Source organism: Pseudophryne corroboree, chromosome 11 (assembly GCF_028390025.1).
Source record: "Pseudophryne corroboree isolate aPseCor3 chromosome 11, aPseCor3.hap2, whole genome shotgun sequence".
Classification (NCBI taxonomy): Eukaryota; Metazoa; Chordata; class Amphibia; order Anura; family Myobatrachidae; genus Pseudophryne; species Pseudophryne corroboree.
This window is the reverse complement of record NC_086454.1, coordinates 262,911,374-262,937,492: the sequence shown is the minus strand read 5'-3', so window position 1 is coordinate 262,937,492 and position 26,119 is coordinate 262,911,374. Positions and strand designations below refer to the sequence as shown.

Sequence of the window (26,119 nt, the reverse complement as noted above, 5' to 3'; positions counted from 1 at the left end):
CTATTCAAGCTACTGATGAAAAGATTTGACCTTACCTAAGTGAACATTATGGCAATGGGCCAAAATGCCAAATTACTAAGATTCATATCATAAAATCATGGGGACAAAAGGAGTGGAAGAATTGTTTTTTCCATAGGGGTGTCAGATGGTTTATAGATAGTCTGCTTTTCATCTCCTCTTTCCTATTCAGAAAAATCCAGAAATAGAAGAAAAATTTAATTGATAGTTTTCCATTTGTCTGGGATATGCTTTAGGAAGAAACAGGACCTATATCTTTCCGTCCAGATTTATTCTACCTGGACGAAGTTGTTTATCTATATAGAGAGTAGCTACATTTAATGGCCTGGAAAATTAATGGGAACTGCATATAGACAAAGGGGTATTAAGGTCCATAATTTCTAATCTAATCCAAGTAAGAATTAATAACTCTTCAATAGGCTATTACAGAGTTTGGAGGAAGTTATACTGATCCAACTGTACCTTCCACACATTCTTGATTTCTACGAGATGGACTTAATGTGGGTCTTGCTTTAGCCACATTCAAGTTAGATTCATTAGCACAGGGTATTTTTCTGGATACCAGATTGGCTTCAAATTAATTGATTGTCTTCCAAGCAGTGAAAAGAATCTGTCCCTCCATCACTCTTTGTGGTACGTCAATTTAGTACTCAAGGCAATCTGGATGCACCATTTGAACTAATGCTTGAGATTCCTCTGAGATGGTTATCATTGAAAGTACATACTGTAGTTTTCTCTTACGTCCTAGAGGATACTGGGGTCCATTTAGTACCATGGGGTATAGACTGGTCCACTAGGAGCCATGGGCAATTTAAGAATTTGATAGTGTGGGCTGGCTCCTCCCTCCATACCCCTCCTACCAGACTCAGTTTAGAAAATGTGCCCGGAGGAGCTGGTCACGCTTATGGAAACTCCTGAAGAGAGTGCGTATCTTGTACTGCAGAGTGTTCCTCTTCACCGAGGGGCTCACTACTGGGTACTCAGGGTTCACAGGCTATCGGGGCTGAACTGGAATGAGTTAATTCTCTTAAGGGAATGATCTCAAATCTTTCTACAAAATTGTCCCGCAATGAGAAAGATACGCAATGCTTAAAACAAACTGTGGATGAGTTTATGAACAGAGACTCAGTCCCTAAAACAGCATCTCAAGTCCCCTCCCATTTGTCCGCAAAAGCGATCTCTGGCCCATATCCTGCAGTCTGATTTTGACGCTGACAGGTCAGACATGCAGGAGGGAGGAGAGGTGGACTCAGAAGGGGGAGGGGGGGGGTGCAGGTCTGTCACAGGGAATAGAGGCTCTTATAGAGGCTGTCAGAGATATTCTGCATATTCCTAATAAGGTGTCAGAAGAGAGTGAGGAATCTTATTTTAATGTAAAAAGAAGTCCTCAGTCACTTTTCCTGCATCAAAGGAATTGAATACCCTGTTCAAAGAATCATGGGTTAATCCTGAAAAGAAGTTTCAGATCCCTAAAAGGTTGCTCTCATCTTTTCCTTTTCCTCTGAAGGATAGGAAAAAATGGAAAAATCCACCGATAGTGGACGCATCAGTCTCTAGGCTGTGACGTAAAATTGTATTGCCTGCTCCTGGTGCAGCCTCCCTGAAAGACACGGCTGATTGTAAAATTGAGACTACACTCAAATAATTGTACACAGCTGCTGGGGTGGCCCAAAGATCCACTATTGCATGTGCGTGGATCACTAAAGCCTTTGCTAAATGGTCAGGTAATGTAATTGAGGGGTTGGATTTCTTATCTGGGGGGATGTTGTCTTACTCCTGCAACATATACAGGACTCTGCAAAGTTTATGGTGGAAGCCATAATGGAAATAGGAGTGCTTAATGCACGCACCACCGCTATGGCAGTGTCGGCACGCAGGGGCTTGTGGCTACACCAGTGGACTGCTGATGCAGATTCCAGGAAAGGCGTGGAAGGCCTACCATTCACAGGTGAGGCCTTGTTTGGATATGAATTAGACAAATGGATCTCCACTGCTACTGCTGGTAAGTCTACGTATCTGCCTTCTGCAGCCCCCCCAACCAAGAAGACTTATTCAGCTACTAAATTACAGTCCTTTCGGACGGCCAAGTTCAAGGGCATATCCAGAGGTGCTTCTTCGTCCTCCAGCGGCGCAAGAGGTAAACCACGCAAACCAGCAAAAGCAGGTGCTCAGGAACAGAGCTCAGGCTCTGCTTCCTCAAAGCCTTCAGCATGACGGTGGACCGCAGTGCCTGGAAGGCTGTCAGGTGGGAGCACGCCTACAATTCTTCAGTCAGATCTGGTCAAATTCGTGCCAGGATCCCTGGGTCATAAATCTTATTTCCCAGGTCTACAGACTGGAGTTCCAAGAGCTCCCACCTCACAGATTCTTCAAATCAGGCTTACTAGTTTCACAAGAGGCAAGTATAACTTTACAAAATGCCATCCAAAAACTGGTACAGACTCACGTCATTGTTCCAGTTCCACCACATCAGTTAAACAAGGGGTACTATTCCAACTTGTTTGTAGTACCGAAACTGGACGGTTCGGTAAGACCGATTTTGAACCTCAAGTCGTTGAACCCGTACTTACGAGTGTTCAAATTCAAGATGGAGTCTCTGAGAGCGGTGATCTCAGGTCTGGAGGAGGGGGAATTCCTAGTGTCTCTGGATATCAAGGATGCATACCTTCATATTCCGATCTGGCCGCCTCATCAGGCTTCTCTACGGTTTGCACTGCAGGACTGTCATTACCAGTTCCAGGCCCTGCCATTTGGTCTCTCCACGGCACTGAGGGTGTTCACCAAAGTGATGGCAGAGATGATGTTTCTACTCCGCAAACAGGGAGTGAACATAATTCCGTACCTGGATGATCTCCTGATAAAAGCACCGTCCAGGGAAAGGTTGCTGGACAGCATTGCACTCACAACCAAACTTCTCCAGGATCATGGGTGGATTCTGAACCTTCCGAAATCTGAGCCAACATGGAGGCTTCCATTCCTGGGAATGATACTGGATACAGAGTTGCAGAAGGTGTTCTTTCCGTTGGAAAAGGCAAGAGTAATCCAGTCGATGGTTCGGGATGTCCTGAAGTCAACCTGGATATCGGTGCATCTGTGCATTCGCCTTCTGGGGAAAATGGTGGCCTCTTACGAGGCTCTTCAATACGGAAGTTTTCACGCAAGACCCTTCCAGCTCGATCTGTTGGACAAATGGTACGGATCGCTTCTTCACATGCACCAGAGGATCCGTCTGTCGCCAAAAGCCAGGATCACCCTTCTGTGGTGGCTACAGACTTCTCACCTCGTCGAGGTTCGGAGGTTTGGAATTCAGAACTGTATTCTGCTAACCACAGACGCAAGCCTCAGGTTGGGGAGCAGTCACTCAGGGGGTGCAGTTTCAAGGAAGATGGTCAAATCAGGATGTCGTCCTTCCTATCAACATTCTGGAATCCTCCACTTCCTCTGATCCCAAGAATTCTAAAAAGAATAATAAAGGAAAGGGTTCAAGCAATTATAATTGCTCAGGACTGGCCGAGAAGGGCCTGGTACGCGGACCTTCTGGAGATGCTCCTCAAAGATCCGCGGCCTCTACATCTTCGCGAGGATCTTCTGCATCAGGGCCCGTTCGTCTATCAGGACTTACCGCGGCTACGTTTGACGGCATGGAAGTTGAACGGCTGATTCTAGCCAGGAGAGGGATCCCTATCAAGGTTATCCAGACTATGATCCAAGCCAGGAAAGGGGTAACGTCTAAGCATTACCATGGTATTTGGAAGAAATACGTCTCTTGGTGTGTGAGCAGAAAATTTTCTGCTGTGGAATTCCATCTGGGACGTTTTCTGCTTTTTCTACAAGCTGGAGTGATTGTGGGCCTACGACTGGGCTCCATAAAAGTCCAGATTTCGGCCTTGTCCATTTTCTTTCAGAAACAATTGGCTTCTCTCCCTGAGGTCCAGACATTCTTGAAAGGTGTTCTACACATTCAACCTCCCTTCGTGCCTCCATGGCAGCTTGGGATCTCGATGTGGTGCTGCATTTCCTCCAATCAGACTGGTTTGAGCCGTTACAGGAGGTGGACGTAAAATATCTTATGTGGAAGACCGTCACACTGTTGGCCTTGGCTTCAGCAAGACGTGTGTCAGAGCTGGGAGCTTTGTCTCACAAAAGTCCCTATTTAATTTTCCATGAGGACAGAGCTGAACTCAGAACTCGTCAGCAATTTCTTCCTAAGGTGGTGTCTGCGTTTCACATCAACCAACCTATTTTGGTTCCGGTTCTCACCAACACCTCTGCTACTTCAAAGTCTTTGGACGTTGTGAGGGTTTTGAAGGTGTATGTGAAAAGAACAGCTCATCACATAAAGACAGACTCGCTGTTTGTTCTTTATGATCCCAATAAGATTGGGTGTCCTGCTTCTAATCAGACTATTGCACGCTGGATCAAACTTACTATCCAGCATGCTTATTCCACGGCAAGTTTGCCATGTCCAAAATCTGTACGGGCCCACTCTACTAGGTCGGTGGGTTCTTCCTGGGTGGCTGCTCTGGGTGTCTCGGGTTTACCGAGCAGCTACTTGGTCTGGTTCGAACACGTTTGCTAAGTTCTACAAGTTCGATACTTTGGCCTCTGAGGACCTTCAGTTTGGTCAATCAGTTCTGCAGGAACCTCAACACTCTCCCATCCGATTTAGGAGCTTTGACACATCCCCATGGATCTAAATGGACCCAGTATCCTCCAGGACGTAAGAGAAAATAGGATTTTAATTACCTACCGGTAAATCCTTTTCTCGTAGTCCCTAGAGGATACTGGGCGCCCGCCCAGTGCTTCGTTCTTCCTGCACTGTTACTCAGGTTCAGCCGTTGCTGCTGATGTTTCCAGTTTGGTTAGCATGGCTTTCCTCTTGTTGTGTGTGCTGGTTCGGAATCTCACCACTATCCTTTATATCCTTCTCTCAAAGTATGTCCGTCTCCTCGGGCACAGTTTTCTAGACTGAGTCTGGTAGGAGGGGCATGAAGGGAGGAGACAGCCCACACTATCAAATTCTTAAAGTGCCCATGGCTCCTAGTAGACCCATCTATACCCCATGGTACTAAATGGACCCCAGTATCGTCTACGGACTATGAGAAAAGGATTTACCAGTAGGTAATTCAAATCCTATTTTTATAGTGACAATTACCCCTGCCAGAACAGTTGGAAAGTTACATGCACTAGATGCAAATAACCTTCTTTAAATATCTTTGAAAATGTAGTGGTCCTGAGAGCCAATCCAACTTTCCTGCCAAAGGTCGGCATTTCATATCAGGAGATTGTGTTACCATCCGGTGAATGAAAATGAAAACAATTGCTGTATTTACTGGATCTTGTAAGAGCAATAGGTATAAATATATACAGATATCCCAATCGTATGGATAAAGAACAATTGTTTGTGGTTCATATGGGATCTCAAAATGGTCATGCCCCTTCAATGCGATTTCTAAATATATAAATTAAATAATCACATAGACATACAAGAGAAATTGGACCTAAAGAACTGGAAATCGTAAAAGCACATTCTACTTGAGTGGTGGTAACCTCTTGGGCTAAAAGGACTTGGGCCTCTTAACAGCTTTGCAACTCAGCAGGCTGGACATCAGCCCATACTTTTTGCAGTTATTATCAGTTATATTTATTATCGGAACTGAATAGCCACTTAAAATATTTTTTTATTTATGTTGTAGCATACTGTATGTGTGTTTTTTTTTTTTTGTATTTTATTGCCCTACTTATTATATTGCTTAGGTTTTCCATTGCAAATACTGCAGTGGAGTATTGAGGAGGCAACCACGGACCGCCTGTTGGGATCCCGGTGATCACAATGCCGATGCCGGAATGTCGACAGGCGGTGAAATGCACCGTGCCCGCACCGAGCTCACAAGGGACTTTCTAGCGCTCACCCCGCTGCCTGTATACTGGTGGCCGGGATCCCGCTGTCGGGATCCCAGCCGCCAGTAAAGGGTATGTATTTCTTAGTATTGTAGTAAGGGAAAAGCTCACTGTAATTCCTTTTCTTTACGATGCTCCATGGCAACCCACTGTTTCTGACTAGTGTCGTTTTAGAGGTTTTATATTTTTTAAAGATTGCTTATCTTATGACGTCAGCTGGGGAGGACACAGGGGAGAGGGGCATTTTTTTAAATCTACCTGTCGTTCTCTACAATGGAGCTAGCTCAAAAGTTCCCACATGGATATAGATATAGGAATGTAAATTATTGGTAGGTAATGGTATAATCGGTTTTCCAATGAATATTGGCTCACAGCCATGACTACATGGCTCTGAGTTTAATTTGAAACAAGTTCAGTAATTTTTTTACCTAGTAAATCTATAAGAAAAAAATATATATACTTTTTCTCCAATTTCCTGAAGAGTGGTCAAGCATGATCCAGTTTTCTAAGGATATCTTTGATCATTGTTGGTTTAATCAAAAAGATAGAGGCATTGAGTCCCCTACACTCAAGTTTGATGTCCATAAAATCTGGACTGTTTAGAAGACTAGCGGACCAAGTTGGGAAACACTGCAATAATGGGGGGGGAGACCTTACAGTAGTTAGAAAAGAACATTCCAAATCAAAGCTACTACCTACTTCTTATTTTGCACATTTTTTGTACCTTAAAATTGATGTTATTTACATTTTGGCTTCTTTGTAAATCATGTTTTTAAATATATTTGAAGGAGATTCATTGACAAATGGCGGATTGAGCCCACACAGTCCTGTGAAACGGAAACTAGATTTGGACAAGGACTACGTCTTCGATAAGAGACTGAGATACAGTGTCCGTCAAAACGAAAGTAACTGCCGATTCCGGGACATTGTCGTGAGGAAAGAAGATGGCTTTACTCATATACTTCTGTCCAGTCAGACGTCCGACAACAATGCCTTGACGCCTGATGTAAGAGAACCATATGTATTTTCTCTGTGTTTGCCAAAGGTGTCTCATTTTATTGGAATATGGATATGATATCCTGCATGGTGCTGGAATGTTAAAATGAAGATAATTATATTACTGATATATGTGTAAATATTATATAGCTGTGTCCTCATACACTATGGCTTCAGTCGCCCCAATCAGTGTGTTTCAGCACACTAGGCCAAAGCTTATTTGCGTAAAAAAACAACTGGAAGCATCAATACTACTTTGCCAGCTTGCACTGATCAGTTTGATGTATGACATTTGTATATCTGTGTGCGACGAAGTCTGAATCTGTATACGAAATGCTGCAATATGGCGTCCGCATCTTATTCTCATGCCAAGTTGCGTTTTACTTTAACTGTGACTTTGTACTGTTTTAAAACTAATTCCTGTGTCGATAAAGTCGCAACCCATCGTCACTGGTACAATTTGAGTGGTCCTATCGGCTGTGCCTCCCATATAAATAAGTAGCAAAATTTAAAGAAAAAGGCGCCATGCTACACCATCCTGTGTTAGTCGCGCCAAGCACCTATTGCCGTATGGCGTCACACCACGTGTCTTTATGTGTTGAACATTCAGTTCACGGTGTATATGGGATGCTCAACAGAGTCTATATAAATTATGTGTCTCTGTTTCTCAGATGTGCTAGGAGTACAGCATTAACAAATTACATTACATTTTATTATTATTATTGAGTGTTATGTTTTGTTCGGAAGCAGCTTACATAGAGTGAAAATATATGACTTTTTCACTCTACGTAGATGTACCTTGTGTGTATCTGTGTATCATATAAATATACAAGGTGTTTCAAAAAGATGGACCCAATTTCAAAGCAATACAGTATATTGCACGATGGTAACACATTACAATTACACAAAACGTGACAGTTTAATGAGTTCTCATATTTTATAAATGCTGTCTGAGCAACATCATGACAATAGTTGAATTCGTCTAAAGTGCCCCTTAGAGTGTCTTCTCTACTGAAGTCACTGTGCCGTGATTTTGTTTTTGATGCCATTCAAATTAGTCACTAATTGTTGCACAACAACATGGTCTTTGATGTATCCCCACAAGAAAAATTTGCAGGGTGTAATGTCTTAGGATCTTGGGGCCAAGTGTATAGCGACAAGTCTTGGGGTCCCATGCAACCTATCCAACGTTGAGTCAGTGTGTCATTTGGAAAACGTCAAGCCTGCAGGTGCCAATTTAGCGGTGCTTCGTCTTGCTGAAAAATAAAGTAATCGGAATCTTCTTTAAGTTGTGGAGACAGTTCTGCAGTATTTCGAGATAGGTTTCCCCCGTAACAGTGTTTCCCTCGATTAAGAAAGTGCCATAAAACATTCTGTTAGAAATGGCACAAAATATGTTCACTTTCGTGGAATCACGCTCATGCTCTACAGTGTTGTGAAGATTCTCTAATCCCCATATGCGCACATTGTGATGATTAACTTCACATCTTACATGAAATGTTGTTTCATCACTAAAAATGTAACGCGGTAAGAAGCTGTCATCTTTCATGTTCTGTAATATTGCATAACTAAATTCGACATGCTTTCCTTTGTCACCTGCACGAAGAGCCTGTACCAGTTTCAACCGGTATGGCCTCAATCGCAAGTTCTCTGCTGGCACGACAAGTGGACTCGCGCGGGCTACGCACAAAGCTTTCTTGAGTTCTCCTCATGTTTTCTCTGAAGTGCGGGGTCACACTGTGCTCTTCCACTTACATAAACCGCTTGTTTCCTCAGTGTCTGAACAAACGGCGAATGCTCTTTGGTTTTGGCGGACCAGTGCCTAAACGCAGTTGAAACGCACACTGCCCCACAGTTACGTATTCAGTCTTGCTGAACTGCAGAAAGCAAAACGCCTTATGTTGCGGGGGTGCCATCTTCTGAACGACTGAGGCTAGGGGCTGTTAGTGCGCTGGGACAGACATCTAGTGGTAGTCATTTGAAACGCTGTGCTCCGCCCCTTCCAAGTGGTAAGAGTTTCATTCATTGGCGGTTTGTGGTTTAAGAGATACAGGGCCATCTTTTTGAAACACCCTGTATATATATCATTGCATTTGGGTGGTTAAATTAATGTTCGAACCCAAAGTAATTTACCTTTAGTATGCGAGTCTGTTCCAACGCTTATAGCTTTTCCTCCTCCTTCTCTTTATTTTTTATATTTATTTTAATTTGTTATTTTTATAATTTTTATTTTAAATCTCCCTGTGCATATACCTTAATCAGATTTGACACTATTATCCTATTTATATTAGTAACCTTTTAACCTACATCGTTAGCGCTCCTATTGTATTCTGACAAAATTACAATTCTTTTAGACGAAAGCTGCTAACAATACATTAACAGGTGCTTTGTTCCAGGGATCTACTATTTATTCAGTAAATTATTACTTACAGTTGAACATTAATTGTTAAGTTTTGTAATTTTTTTAATGTCAGTTTTCATGATCTTATAATTGCTTTCCTATCAAAAAGGGAAAGCTGTTGTACCCTCTGGGACAGAGAAATGTATAAATAAAATCGCTGTTAAGTATGTTCAGCAATTTATCTTCAGTTTCCAAATCTGGTAATTTTATGACCCATCATATTGCCACATGGTCTTTAAAAGAAAAAAATAAGTTTTAAATAGTTTGAGACTAATTTAACTTAAAGGAGCCATAATAGTAGTCATTCTGGCCTTAGAAATACTTAGTGTAGTTCAAAGTTCACACCTATCCTTTTTGTGCCATATACAGTAGGACAAGGCACCTGGCACAACAAGCTCCGCCTGGGATGTGACTCCCATAGTTTGAGTACTTTTTCCTGAATTTTGAGTCATCTTCTCATCGCAGCCGCATTCAAATTCCCTTATAGAGTCCTGTGTACTTAGGGTTAGTTTTGTTGCTAAGGAATTGGTATAAATTTGTAGAATAAGGAACAATGACACATGGCGAGGCTCACTTTTGTTGGACCACTTACTTTTTACCAAGATTAGGGACTCATCCGCACACAGAAGCACATGATAAACCGTTGTCCGTAATCAGTGTACCCCTGCATTGTATGTTTGTCACATTAGTGATGTCAATAAGATGCATTTCTGGCGTGATGCTTGGCATAACTACCGTGAGTCACAAAGCCCCCGCCACGCGTACCAGGTTATTTGGAGCTATTTGGGGATTGGTGTATGGGTACACACCTGTAGTCATTTCATAGCAGTACAAAACTCTGCAGTTCCAAATTTTCTTGGTGTAAAAATAAATAAATTATATTTATAATAATTTGAAACAGAAATACATATTTTGTATCCTTGATCCAATTTTATACAGTCTAATTTATTTCGCTAGCACCACCAATTTATGCAGGTATGTACAGAGAATGGGGCAGATTTATTAACCTGGAGAAGGCATAAGGAAGTGATAAACCAGTGATATGTGCAAGGTGATAAATGCACCAGCCAATCAGCTCCTAACTTAAATCTACATTTCTTTTTCATCCACTAGGGGTCACTGGAGTACTCTTGGGATATGGACGGCCTCCGCAGGAACAGGGCACTGAATATTCAAATTTAGAACTCTCCACCCCTCCATATCCCAGAGTACCTCAGTGTTTCTTCTGTGCTCATCGGAGCAACAGGGCTGGTGTGGGGCTGCCACACTTTGTGAATATTTTTTTATTTTGATTTTAATTTTTCATTTTTATTTTTATTTTTTACAACTTAAGCACACCCCTTCCCAGTTTCTGTAAAAACGTGGGTCCGGGATAGTGCCGCTGCACGGAGCAGCGCATGGCGTGTCGGTCCTCGCAAAGAGCACCCTCACAGCCACACGCAGCTCACAAGCCTGCTGCTACAGCTGGACGGAGCTTACAGATAGAAGCCCCGTCACAGCCATCGCTTCTGGAGTCAGGTATGCTGGGGGGACGGGGCGTTCAGAGCACGCTGCCGCCCCGCTGTGTGGGGACAATGTTCAGAGCCGGCGCCGCTGCGCCCGCACCCGCCTCTCCTAACTGGCCGCCCCGGCAACCGCTCCGATCAGCGCCGCGCTCCTCCGCCGCTACCCCGCCGGCCGCCGCTCACACCCGCCGGCCGCCGCTGCAGGACCGCTCTCCATTACAGCGCTCCCCGGCTCCCTGCACCCGATCGCGGACCCGCTCCCCGGTAACTCCCGCTCAGACAGCGGTACACGGGCCACAGGGGAGGGAGCAGAAGGGGGGAAAGGATACACTTTAGCGGAGCGCTGCAAAAAGAGGGTGACAGCATTAATGACATAGGCTGTTAAGCCTATATTACCGGGTTTGCTGCACTTGTTAAATATACCCTGCGCTGTGAGGCATGGCAGCCATTTTAACCATGCTTCCTGTCTTCCTGTTGTGATTCCAGAACGTTCCTGTCCTACATCTCTACTCCACTGGAGGCGCAGGGGTGTTAGTGGGAATTTGGGATCAGGTTTCATATAGTAGTGGCCACGTGCACTGCTCTTGGCCAGATATATATATGTATATATATATATATATATATATATATATATATATATATGGACACACCTTAGTACTATTTTACTGAGTCGTGCAAGTTGTCTGTCTTTGTGTATTGTATTGTATTGTCTGTCTGCATAATGAGTAAGGCACCAGCAAAACCAAAAAAGCAGTTTCCCTGCCATGTCTGTAACAATGCCACATGTACAGTATGTTTTGTGGATTCAGCTACGAATACAATTTCTGCTCCGGTTTCAAAACCAGTTTCATCCCCGGACCCGCCATGGGCTGCGCTAGCGGATGTCATGGCTGGATTGCAATCAGAATTGGCCGCCGCTCGACAGGAGCTGGAGGCGGCAAGATCTGAGTCTAGGGTGAGACCGCTAGAACTACCGGAGGGGTCTCAGCCTTGCCAAAAATCCAAGTCCATTTTGGGTAATGGGGATAAATTTCATTTGTCTTATGATTTACCAGTTTCTGCTATGTTGCATTCTGACGATTCTAGGCCAGACCTCAGTGCGCAAGACAGCAGTCAGCTAGTGAAGATTTTGCCAGCCCAGGTATTGATAATCTCATCCGAGCGGTGCATCAGTCTCTGAAGTTTACGGAAACTGAGGAGCCTCTGACAAATAATGAAGTCGTCTTTGCTAAACGGCAGAGGACTCCGATGTGTTTTCCTGTTTCGGGATCTCTTAATAAGATGTTACTGGAAACGCGACAGAATCCGGATAAACGGTTTTCTATACCTCGCACTAGTTACCCGTTTCCAGAGGCTGTGACAGCTACATGGGAGAATCCGCCATTGGTGGATTCATCTGTGTCTAAACTTACTCAGAAATTAACCATACCAGTACCAACGATACTACGCTTAAAGACCCTTCAGACAGTAAAATAGAAGCTATGCTAAAATCCATGTATATAGCAGCAGGAGTGTTGCTTAGACCTGGGTTGGTTGGCATTTGGGTTACTAAGGCGCTGATGGTATGGATAACAGAACTTAAGTCTGCCCTACATGGATCACCTTATACTTCTCGCTGAACAAATCTGGGAAGCTGCTGATTATCTATGTACAGCTTCTACTGACGTCTGACAGCTCACTTCTCGCCTTTCATCGTCGCTAGTTACAGCACGACGAGCACTCTGGCTGCGCTCTTGGCAAGCGGAGGTCAAAAAAGGTATAGAGGCGTTATCTTACGGTGGCGAGAAGTTGTTTGGTCCTGAATTGGACAAATGGATTGCTGAGGCCACGGGAGGTAAGTCGATTTTCTTACCATTGCCTCCAACGGTACCTAGACGGAAATACTTGGGCCCGGCGTTCAAATCCTTTCGGCCTCAGCCCTTTCGAGGCCGTGGTAGAGGACCAGCCATGCCCGGTAGACGAGGGCGTGGTTCCAACAAACCGACGCCAGTCGTCAATGCGCTAAGGTCACCGACAAGCCAGTGGCATGACGGACTCCCAGCCCATCTTGGATCTCCACTTGTGGGAGCACGCCTTCAGACGTTCCATTTGGCGTGGTTCCAGATGTCCACAGATGGGTGGATCCGCAATTTAGTGTTTAAAGGTTACAAGATAGAGTTTGACTGTCTCCCGCCACTGCGGTTTTTCAAGACCAAGACCGGACTGCCTGTGTCGGACGACAAGAGGGCGGTTCGGCAAATTGCCATTCCGTCCCTGCTGGAGTCAGCAGTTTTGATTCCGGTCCCTGTACACCAACAAGGTCAGGGTTATTATTCCAGTCTGTTTGTAGGTACCAAAGCCGGAGGGCTCGGTCAGGCCAATATTGAACTTGAAGGGCCTCAATCAGTACGTCACTTACTACAGATTCAAGATGGAATCTCTGCGGTCAGTAATTGCAGGTTTAGAGCCACAGGTATTCATGATTGCGCTGGATCTCCAGGATGTGTACTTACACATTCCGATTTGGCCACCTCATCAGAGGTGCTTGCGGTTTGCAATACGGCAAAACCATTACCAGTTTCAGGCTCTACCGTTTGGCCTCTCGTCAGCGCCTCGGGTATTCACCAAACATCTCAGATCCCTGGTAGGGATAATAGTTCCGTACTTGGACGATCTGCTCATCAAAGCTCCGTCTCAACAGATGTTCGTCCTACATGCGTTGCTGACGTACGATGTACTAGTTCAGCACGGTTGGATTGTCAACTTCAAGACATCACATCTGATTCCGTCTCAACGACTGCAATTCCTAGGTATACCCTCCATGCGGTAAATCAGAGAATTTACCTACCAGAACAGAAAGTACAGATCATTCGTCATCTGGTAGGATTAGTGCTCAAGCCACGCACAGTCTCGGTACATTTGTGCATTCGCCTCTTAGGCACCATGGTGGCGGCTTTCGAAGCGCTTCGGTTCGGAAGATTTCACTCACGTCCTTTTCAACTGGATGTGCTCGCACAGTGGTCGGGCTCGCATCTGCAGATTCACCACAGGGTGCGGTTGTTGCCACGGGCCAGAGTCTCTCTACTCTGGTGGCTCAAAGTACACAATCTAACCGCAGAGAAACGGTTCGGCGCCTGGAATTGGATAATTCTAACGACGGACGCGAGTCTCAGAGGTTGGGGAACTGTAGTTCAAAATTATCAGCTCCAGGGTCTCTGGGCGGATCACGAAAGATTGCTGTCTATAACTGTCCTGGAACTCCGGCCAATTTACAATGCGCTGCGACAAGCAGTGCACATACTTCAGTCTCAGCCTGTCCAGGTGCAGTCAGACAACGCGACGGCAGTCGCGTACATCTACAAACAAGGAGGAAAGAGAAGCCGCATGGCAATGCGGGAAGTAGCTCGAATCCTTGATTGGGCCGAGCATCACCAAGTGATATTGTCGGCAGATTTCATTCCGGGAGTGGACAACTGGGAGGAGGATTATCTCAGCCGTCGGGATTTTCATCCAGGAGAATGGGCATTGAATCCAGAGGTGTTTCACATGTTGGTCCAGAGGTGGGGTTACCCTCAAGTGGACCTGATGGCATCTCGCCACAATCACCAAACGCCCCAGTATGTGTCCAGAACGCAAGATCCAAAGGCAGTGACGGTGGATGCTCTCACAATTGCGTGGCCGCACAGCCTCGTGTATCTGGTTCCACCATTTCCGCTGCTCCCTCTGTTGCTAAAACGAATCAAAAGAGAGTCAGTCACAGTCATACTAGTGGCGCCTCATTGGCCTCGGAGAGCTTGGTTCTTGGATCACCGCGGACTACTCGCAGACGATCCTTGGCCGCTCCCACTACGTCCGGACCGGTTACAACAGGGTCCGTTCCTTTACCCCGATTTAGAGCGGCTGCGTTTGACGGGGTGGCTGTTGAGACCGCCCTCTTAAGTAGAGAGGGCATTCCAGATTCGGTTATACCAACCATGTTACGAGCTAGGAAGCCGGTTACGGCAGCTCATTATTACAGTATTTGGCGTGCCTATATAGGTTGGTGTGAAGCTCGGAAGTTTCCGACATCATCTTTCAAGTTATTCCGTCTTTTGTTATTTCTACAGACGGGGTTAGATGGAGGACTGCGTTTATCTACACTAAAAGTGCAGGTATCTGCTTTGTCAAATTACTTTCAAAGACGATTGGCTCTATTGCCGTCTGTACACACTTTTCTGCAAAGGTGTCCTAAGAGTACAGCCTCCATTCGTTCCACCTACAGCACCATGGGACTTGAATCTGGTTTTAGATTTCTTAAAGTCTTCATATTTTGAACCCTCACAACAAGTGGATATTAAGTTTCTCACTTGGAAAACAATTTTGCTCACCGTATTTGGTGTTTCATGATGACACAGCGGAACTTTGGACGAATCCCGCTTTCTTACCAATGGTAGTGTCATCTTTTCACATCAATCAACCAATAGTAGTTCCTGTGTTAACAGGAGATTCAGGAACTTTAGATGTGGTACGCGCACTGCGCGTTTGTATTCCGAACGTATACTGTTCGTAAGACGGATACGTTGTTTGTTCTCTATGATGCTGCTAAGATGGGTTGGCCGGCTTCTACGCTGACCTTATCCAGATGGTTAAAACTGACCATACGTCAGGCTTACCTTCATGCTAGGTTACAGCCGCCTACATCAGTAACAGCTCATTCCACACATTCTGTGGGAACTTCATGGGCAGCTGGTCGTGGAGCTTCTACGATGCAGCTTTGCCGTGCGGCTACATGGTCTTCAGTGCACACGTTTGTGCGCTTTTAACAGTTTGATACGTTTGCGGCATCAGCATCTAGCTTTGGCCGCCTAGTGTTACAGGTGCTAAACAGCTCTCCCGCCCACGGGGGAAGCTTTGGTACGTCCCAAGAGTACTCCAGTGACCCCTAGTGGATGAAAAAGAAAATAGGATTTTGGTACTTACAGGTAAATCCTTTTCTTTGAATCCATAGGGGGCACTGGACGCCCACCCAGAGCAGTTTTACCTGGTTTGTGGTAAGTTCAGGGGATCTTATGGTTTCACACTCTCACCGACTGGTTCAAATTATCAAGTGCTGGTTATGGTGTCAACTGTTTAGTTGTCAGTAACGTTATGTGTCAACTTTATTGTTGTCAGTTATGTTATATGTAATTCTCCATTGTCAACCTCTCTAGCTCCTGTTCGGTTCAGTAAAAAACACTGAGGTAGATATGGAGAGGTGGAGAGTTCTAAATTTGAATATTCAGTGCCCTGTACCTGCGGAGGCCGTCCATATCCCAAGAGTACTCCAGTGCCCCCTATGGATTCAAAGAAAAGGATTTACCTGGTAAGTACCAAAATCCTATTATTGGAGCTGATTGGCTGGTGCGTTTATCACCTTGCACATATCACTGGTTTATCACTTCCTTATTCCTTCTCCAGGTTAATACATCTGCCCCACTATTTGTTATTCATATCATTCCTTGTCTCATTGGATCTTACAGTCTAAAATAATTCTATAACATACAGGGGGGCTGATGTATTAACTTGGAGAAGGCATAAGGAAGTGATAAACCAGTGATATGTGCAAGGTGATAAAGCCACCAGTCAATCAGCTCCAATATGTAAATTAATAGTTAGGATCTGATTGGCTGGTGCCTTTAACACATTGCACATATCACTGGTTTATCACTTTCTTATGCCATGGTGTTTTAAAAAAACTAAAAAAAAAAAGTAACAAACTTTTTCGTCCTCACACATTGCTCGTGGTGCTGTGGGGTCTGTCAGAACGTCCTCGATTATGACTAGCCACAAACCCTGTTTTGCTGAACATTTCCACCCAAGACAGGATAGTTTGGTGGTGCAGGTCTCTGGAAATTGTCCTGGAACCCAGTTGTTAAGGATGCCAGGGAAGGCCCTCCATTCCGTCCTGTCCTGTAACTTCGTAAGTGATGTTCCACACACCATGCACATTCATGGGTGGCATACTGTGGCATATTGGCTGTCACTCATTGTCTACTGTAGCACATAAGATGCACAAGATACACATACAAGTATCAGTTATTTTTTTTCTGAAACACCCTGTACAAGTGTACTGTGCACATAATAGCCTTACATTTTGTTTTAACCTACTACCTTTTGATTGTTTTTGGGAGATATGGGATGAAAACAGAGCACCAGGGGGAAATGTGTAAGCACGGAGAGAACATACAAACATCACACAGATGGGGCCATCGACTGCATTTTAACCCATGACCTCAGTACTGTATGGCAGCATTGCTTACCACGATATCTCATGACTCCTGACCATGCTATAATATTTGCTCACTGATATTATTTGCTCAATTAATTAATTTAACAACCTGCGACTGACGTTTTGGAAGTATTGTCCACATAATCCACAGGATAACATTGGGATATGAGGTAGCGACAGCGGACTGGCACCAAACGATCAAAGCTTTCGGCCTCCCAGCATGCAATGGGCCCGTCCCTATACCCCTGTCTCCTGGCTCAGTCAAATCAGATGTTTTTCCAAAGCTCAAGGCAGGAGCATCATAGACAGCCCTAATCAGGCGAGAAGAACACACATGCACACTCTTCCATACAAGAAGGAAAAGGTTAGTGAGTGAAAGGATCCTCAAATCAGGTGTGTCAGGGTGGGATCCCTATGGATCCTGTGGACTTAGGAAAAATAGTGTTATCAACGGTAAGTCTACCACGACGATTATTTCTCCAGCACGGTCCACAGGTTATCCACAGGATAACATTGGGATGTCCCAAAGCAATTTAGTGGTGGGGACGCTCCTGATTGGACAGGAGAATCCTTCGCCCAAATTCAGCGACCTGAGAGGCAAAGGCATCAAGGCATAATGTCTAATGAATGTGTTAATGGAAGACCATTTTAGTGATTCAAATGGGGCAACTTTAAGGGCCTTTAGGACTAAACTTAAGTCCCAAGGCACTGTAGGAGGAACAAAAGGAGGTTGACTGTGCAGCATTACCTGGAAAAAAGTGCGCACATCCTGTTGGTTAGCAATTTTCTTTTGGAACCATACAGTCAATGCTGACACTTGCACTCTCAAGGAAGCCACCCGTAGACCTTTGTCCATTCCTGCCTGAAGGAAGACTCTGGAAACTCTGAAAGACCTAGGGTCAAATTTCCAGTCACTGCACCATTGAATTTAGGCTTGCCATATTCGGTGATAAATGCGAGCTGAGAAAGGTTTATTTGCTCTGAGCATTGTTTGAATTACCTGTTGTGAGAATCCTCTTGCTTTCAGGATGGAATTCTCAAGAGCCACGCTGTCAAAGACAGTCGATCCAGGAGCTTGTGATAGCAAGGACCCTGAGACAGTAGATCTGGACGTTGAGGGAGTAGGAATGGAGCATCCATCGACATCCTCTGCAGATCTGTGTACCAATGTCTTCTGGGCCAATTCAGAGCTATTAGTATCACGGCGCCCTTTCCTTGTTTTGCCTTTCGCATCACCCTGCGTAACAGGGTGATGCGAAATTGGTGGAAACACATAGGCCAGACGAAAGTCCCATCTCACTGACAGGGCATCCACAAAGGTCGCTTTGGGATCCTTGACCCGTATGTGGGAACTTTGTTGTTCTGACGGGACACCATGAGATCTATCTCCAGTAACCCCCACTTGTCTACCACAGTTTCGAAGATCTCAGGTGTAAAGCCCATTCATTTACATGAATGGCATGTCGAAAATCCGCTTCCCAGTTTAGAACTCCCGTAATGAATACTGCGGACAAGGCTGAATGATGACGTTCTGCCCACTTTAACGTGTGACTTACCTCCTCCATTGCTTTTTGGCTGTGAGTTCCTCCCTGATGGTTGAGGTACGCTACTGCTATTGCATTGTCCGAGCGGATCTGAACTGGTTTCCCCTGAGGGATGTCCTTTGCCTGAATAAGTGCTATATATAGCCCGAAGTTCCAATATATTTATTGGCAGGCAACTTTCTTCCTTGGTCCACTGCCCTTGGAAGCAACTTCTTCCTGACACTGCTTCACAGCCCTGACGACTGGCATCTGTTGTCAGAATTTCCCAATCTGATATCTAAAAGGGTCTCCCTTTGTCCAGATGGGATGTCTCTAGCCACCAGACTAATGCCCTCCTTACTTCCAGAGGAAGGATCATTGTCTGTGTTTTTATTGTCTGATGAAAACCATTCCATTTGGAAAGGAACAGATGTTTCAGAGGCCACGAGTGGAACTGAGCATACTACACCATGTCGAATGTCGCCACCATCAACCCCATCACACACATTGCGGCATGAATGGATACCCTTTGACTGTGTAGCAGCTCCTCAGTCCTTGACTGAATTTTGGATATTTTGTTCAGAGGTAGAATTACTCTCTGAAGACCTGTATCCAGCACAGCCCCCAAATGAGTCATCCGTTGTAACGGAACCCGGGACTACTTTGCCCGACTTATGAGCCAACCGTGTCTCTGCAGAGAGGCTATTGTCTGTTGCAGATGACACTGAAGTAATTCCTGAGATTGTGCCAGGATTAATAAATAATCGAGGTATGGAAAAATCCTTATTCCCTGCTGATGGAGATAAGCTGCTATTACCACCGTAATTTTGGTGAATACTCTGGGAGCTGTGGCCAGTCTAAATGGTAGGGCCTGTCAAAGTCGAAAAATATCATGCTGCACGTTGCCATATATTAACCCCATGCGCTTGCCCGCTGCACGTGCACATTCTCGTGCGTGCGCATATTCGCAGTTGCGTGACGGCGCCTCCACGGTCGTGCGTTCAGGCGCGTGGTATGTGCATTTACGGTAGAGTTTGTGTGCGTCTGGCGGGCGACTCGATTGTCACATAGTTAATCCAAATAGTGTATTTTGTATGTTATGGTCTCTTTAATAATATCTGTAAGTATGTTTAGTGTAACTGGTTCATGAACAAAGGAATTCCTCTTTGCATGATACGAAGGGTCAGATAGGGTCTGAGTGATGGTGTTTGGTACCTAACCGAAGAGTATTTTATTAGAAACAATCCGGTGCTGGTTAGGGACAGATTAATTGCTCCTGCGTATAGTTATGTCTATAAATAGTTTCTGGACATTTACTGTATTTGCGGTTCATTGTCCATGTGGTGGGAATCCTGAGATTCCCTCCCACCTGAGCAGTCTGGAATAGTCACAGCCCACCTGTTCAAACAAACCTATGACCTTTTGTTGTAATGTGAAGACAGATTCCTGTGTCCAATGAACAATGAGATATAGGTCCCTTTGTAGTGTACTGTATGCAGTGTATATAAGGAACAGCCAGACTGGACCAGCTCAGTCTACTCTCCACAAAAGGTTTTCATCACTGACTAACTATGGAGCTGGTGACCAGGACTGCGCAGCGATCATTCCCCAGTGTGTAAGTTTTTCTCTGTAACCAACTTGTTCTCTGTTTGTATTTGCCATACTCTCTCTCTCTCTCTCTCTGTTATTGTTAAACTGTTGTATATTGTATATGTGTAGTTATCATGTTTAGGTATTGATGTTAGTCTGTAGTGTATAAGATATTAACTGTATTTTTCCCTTTTTACATAACTAAATCTCGTTAGTAAAGGTTTTGGAACCTCAGCAGGGTGTCTGTGTTTCTCTAGCTAGTACAAAGGGTTTCAGTGTATCTCAAACAGCTTGCTTAAATATCCAGGTTAACCAGTGGTATATCATTGCAGTATCTCAATACTAAGACTTACAGTATAATCAGGCTCTGTGTTTAAAGTTTATAAAAGTACTGTCTGTGTGTACGCTCGCTGTGTGTATTCCATACACCCAGCGTAGCGTGTGTACGTGATTTGCGTACCACGTGCGAGGCCTTCATACGCAAATAGCGTACGGAGGGCGTAGCACGTGCACGTGGTTTAGCGGCCATTACGGCTACACGGTATTAGTATATAGCTAATGTTAAAAGGTAGATAACGGACTCTATCAGGCCTGAAACTGAAAATGATGCTGGAGTATAGCAAACCTGAGATAGCGCTGATGGGACAGTTCTATAGGAACATGTAGGTAAGCATCCTGGATATCCAGGGATACCATAAAATCCTTCAGCTCCATGGCCAAAATAATGGAATGTAAAGTCTCCATATGAAGCCGAGGCACCCAAATATACTTGTTCAGCAGTTTGAGATTGCGTATGGGCCGGAACGACCCATTTGGCTTCTGGACTAGAAACATGTTGAAATAAAAAAAAAAACCCTGTCCTCATTGTGCAGGAAGAACTAGAATTATCACTCCTGACTGAAGCAACTTCTTAACTGCCTCTTGCAAAGCCCTGGCCTTCGTTTCCACTGAAGACGGGCTGGTACAAAAAAACCTTTGAGGAGGATGTTTCTTGAAATAAAACGCATAACCGTGAGATACCGCTTCTTGCACCCAGGCATCTGTGGTACACTGCTGCCAGATCTATTCAAACTGAAGAAGTCTGCCTCCCACCCTGGGGTTTCTTCTGATTTGGAAGCCGGTCCTCTGGTAGCCCAATGCTTTTTAGTCTTACCAGATTTGTCAGATTGAGACTGTTTGCCTTAACCCTTTCCTTTTGCTTTTCCTTGAGTCTGAAAGGGCCGAAAAGCTGGAAATCTAGGTTTGGATTTGTGTGTGGAAGTAAACTGTACTTTCTTGGAATCTGCTTCTGAATCCCAAATACTGTTTATTTACCAAATAAATATCTCCAGTAAAAGGCAAAGAGTCCAGAACCTTCTTGGACTCTGAGTCTGCTGTCCATGTACGTAGCCAAACTGCTCTGCGAGCTTCTACTGCTGAGTCTGATGCCTGAGAGGTAACTGTACCCATATTCAAAGCTGCTTCTTCCATAAAAACAGCCGCCTGTTTGATATGTGCAATATGGGATTTTTGCTCTCTAGATGCTGTTGAAAGATCATCATCCAGTGCATCATCCCAAGCTGCCACTGCTTTTGCCATCCAGGCTGAAGCCATGGGTGGTCTTACAATTGCCCCATACAAAGAGAAAATGGTTTTTAGAAAACCATCTATTTTCCTATCCGTGACTTCTTTTAATGATGTTGAAGGAAGAGGTAATGTAGATTTTTGCACCAATCGAATGACATGCGTCTCTACCTTGGGAGCCACCTCCCTTTTTAAACAGTCCCCAGCCAGAAGAGGATAACGCCGCTTCCAGGATCAATCAATACGTTAGTGAACGCTGAGTGGATCCAGACCCTATTTGTGTACACAATCGCCTCGTGAACCTACAGTGAAGACAGACTCCCAAGTGAATACTGACGCACCAGCCACACAGCCACCTATATTGCGACTGGGTCCTTTTTGATACACAGCGTCTCAGACGGAAGCGGGAAACTCAGAGGAAACTGGTCCAGGGGGAGGGGCGACCAAGGGAGCGTCTTACTCCCCACTGCTGACATCAGCCCTAGGGATCATGGTCTCCTACTACCCCTGGAGCCTATGATCCCTGAGGCCTAGCGCTGGTGCACCTGAGGTGGCAGCCGCATCAGCGACGGTTTGGTAGTCTCCATCCCGAAACAGTTCGGCTGTGGCTTGCGTTTACCCTACTAAGCGGAACCGATTCCTTACCTTCTCCCCGTGCCTGGTAATGTCTGCTGGACTTGCTAGGACATCCTACACAGACGCCCGCCGAAACAGCACTGTACACGTGGGTAAGTTTTGTCGTGACCCAGCGCAGATTTGTTGGAGCAACTCTTTCCAAGATACGTATAAGATGCTTTTTAGAAAGATCGCTCAAAAAAACATAGTAAGACTTTAAAATTAAAATAAAAATGCTTATGGCTGCTAAAAACCAGCAGCCCATTGACCATGGTCCAGCTCCTGCTGCACCAAACAGAAAACTAATGTGCCTGAGCCAGGAGGCGGGGATATAGGGATGGGCCCGTTGCATGCTGGGAGGCTGAAAGCTTTGATCGTTTGGTGCCAATCCGCTGTTACTATCTCATATCCCAATGTTATCCTGTGGATAATCTGTGGACCCTGCCGAAGAATGTCAGGATTCACATTGCTGGCAATATCGAAATTGTGGAATGTTGACAGCTGATTAGTAGAATTAAGATTATTTTTATCCTTTATATGGCACCAGAAGACTTCTGCAGTACCAAATTACATAAATAAATGAGCAGAACAAGAAAGCAATTACTTATAGTGCAAAACAATACAGGACATGTACATGGTATATAAACTTTGCTGCATCAGTTGTCATAACACTCAAGCAGCAGAGTTGTAGAGACCAAGGGTTATGTGCCATTGTAGGGAGCATGGAGTAAATTATGGCATAAGTAAGGAAAGAAAAATCACATAAGGATAGAGAGTACTGCTGGTGACTGCTTACATTCTAAAGGGGAGGGGCAGACAGACACAGGTGTCACAGATGATGTAGACCGTTAAAATGGTACAGAGGGTTAGGATGAGCCATGGGTGGTTTTGATGAAGTGGGTCTTAAAAGCTGTTTGAAATTGTGTAGAGAGATGCAGAGTCTGATAGGAAGAGAGTTCCAGAGGTAGGAAGCAGAACAGGGAAAATCTTGGAGGGGGGAGTGGTGCAAAGAGGATTGTCTGGCGTGTGAAGGGAGTTAAGGTCAGAGATGTAAATGGAAGTGGTTTAGGTAAGCACTTTGTAAGTGATTGCGAGAAGCTTGAGTTGAGTTCTGAAGGGGTGTGAATGCCAGTGTAGGGCTTAGGAGAGGGGAGGAAGATGTTGTACATTTGGAGAGGAAGTTGAACCAGGCAACAGTATGGAGGGAAGAATGGAGTGGCGGAGGTGGGAGTCAAGGAGACAAAATAGAGGGAGGTTATAGTAGTCCAATCTGGAGATGACCAGTGAGTGGATGAGGGTCTTTGTAGCATCCAGGGCGAGGAAGGGCCTGATTCTGGAAATTTTGTAGAGATGGAAATGGCAGGACTGTGAAAGGTACTGAATGTGTGGTTTGAAGGAGAGGGAGGAGTCGAGGATAACTCCCAAAACAATGCACTTGGGGACTTGAGGAGATGGTAGAGCTGTCAATAGATAATTAAGTTGTAAGAAGTGAAGTTAGAAGACATGTTAAATGTAAAAAAGCGCTGGGACATCCAGGAAGAGATAGCAGAGAGACAGTTGAAGATAAAAATGAGGAGATTGGATGAGCAGTCACAAAAGGAAGGGAGGGTCTGAAAATCATCAGATAGATAGGATATTGGAGGTCAAAAGACCAGATGAGTTAACCTAAAGAGAATGTATATATAGAAAATCGAAGAGGTCCTAGAACAATACCTTTGAGGACACCAACTGCTCGTGGAAGTGTATGGAGGTGGGATGTGGAGTCATGAAAGATAGAGAAGGAATGGTCAGAGAGATAGGAGGACAGCCAAGAGTGGACTGTATCATGTAGACCAAGGGATTAGAGTTAGGTATACTCAACTCTGCAATGGAAAGTCTGTATGTCGACATACTTTACTACACCCCATAAAGATGTGAATAGAGCTTGAATTGTCCAGAATGGAAAACAATAAAGGGATAATACTGTAGCTTATTAACAGTTGTAGTGGAATGTTAGGTTAATGCTGCACAATATATCTTATTTTCTAGAAAATGTAAATTTAATGGTCATTTATTTGCACTCAACTCAGTTTACAGTGTCACTTGTAATGGGTAAGCAAGCAATTGTTAATTTTAAATCACATGCTAACAAAGAAAAACAATTTGCTTATAGCAGAAAAAATAGTCCATTTATTACTCACAGACCATATTAAAGTGCAATCATGCAAAGAGATTTAGTCGACGTGACGTTTCGGTCAAATAAGGACCATCATCAGGACTTGCAGCAATACATCCTATCACCAAGACAGCCCAAAGGCAGACTGACATATATATATATTAATTGTCAAGCAAAGGGGCTACTCTCTCAGTTAATCCTATTAAAGGTCTAGATAAATGTGGACCCATCTGTAATTACAGTAATATCAGTGGATTGTAATTAAGCACTTGTTAATTGTAATGTTTATTGTTCCTGAAATATTCTGTCTGCTCAAACATTGAGACAGCATATTAAACTGTAAGAAAGACTTGTGAAAAGTCTTCAATGTATCTGTTTTGGTGGGAGTGCATTTTGCAGGGTGATGCACTATACAGAGAGAGACCCAAAATAGTAACATTTATTAACACCGTAGCAAGCCCCAGGAGCGGTGTAATGATAGGATGAGATACATCTTGGTTTAAAGGGATAGGCCCACCTGGGATCAAGTAGAGAAAGTGGGTATGTTGACTAAATGTAAGAAAGATCTTTGTGAAAAGAGAAGTGGGGTTTCCATGACAACCAACACTCTTGGGAATTCTCACGATCTTTAACAACCTCTGTCGTGAGCACAGGGGGAACGTGGTATTTCTAGGCAGTCTGTCAAAACCTGCATTCTTTTTGTTGTTCTGCTAATGTACTGTAATTACTGTAGCCTCAAGAATACAGAAGCCAAATGTAAAGGAAAGTCGTAAAAGTTCATTTATCACAGAAGTTACTAATATAATCTTCCTATTGCCATTCTATGTGTATCTAGAAAAATAATGCTCTCATGTTGTATACAGAAGTAAGCATTAATAAAATTAAGCGATATAGGGAGATTGTTTATATGCTGGAGCACTTGAAAGGATAATTCCAACATAGGTCCGCAATTTATTGCATTATGCCGAAAAGGGAGTTGGGCTCTGATCGCTATTGTAGATACAGAAAAAAATATATGTCTCCATCTCCAAAATAAATAAATGATTATAATATCCCAGTTGTTCTAAGCTGAGGCATATGGGAAAAAGGTAGTACCATCTTGTACATAAATGTCTCTTGGCTAGGATAAGGCAACTTTCTGCTGCAACAGATTCATCACCATCCTAATTCACTTGGTGGAAGGGTAAACACTCTTAATCTTCAAATAAACACAATTAAACATAATTCAGATTACTCAGGTCATACAGTACTAAGAAAAAAAGGAGTCCTATCCCATCAATGGCGCCAGGAGTGGAGATAAAGATCCTGTAATAAAATAATTAAAAACAAGGAAGAGTAAAGCTCTGTAAAGTGAACTTTCAAATATAAGGCACATTGCTAGAGCTCTGAGATGACCTCATAAAAATCTAATCACAATGTAAAGATAACAGATGGTAACGTTCACCTTGCAAATACTGGTTGACCAGAGCTGTTGGGTATAATATCCCGGCACACGTCAGAATACTGAAGCTGGAATCCCGATAATGAAGATCCCAACAGGGGTGGGTTAAGCTTTAGAACTCACACCCCTAACCCTAAACTCCCACATTAGTGGCTACCCCTAACCTCCCGCATTAGTGCCTCCCC

The 26,119-nt window shown here is 44.3% G+C and overlaps 1 protein-coding gene across 1 annotated transcript in view; it reads left to right on the top strand.

The window, feature by feature from the left end:
* Window positions 1–26,119, top strand: part of CDYL2 (chromodomain Y like 2) — a 244,481-nt gene that overhangs the window by 200,696 nt on the left and 17,666 nt on the right. The window contains exon 3 of the mRNA XM_063945371.1: window positions 6,708–6,925. Coding sequence (XP_063801441.1) covers window positions 6,708–6,925 — 218 coding nt within the window. The remainder of the gene's footprint in view (window positions 1–6,707; window positions 6,926–26,119) is intronic.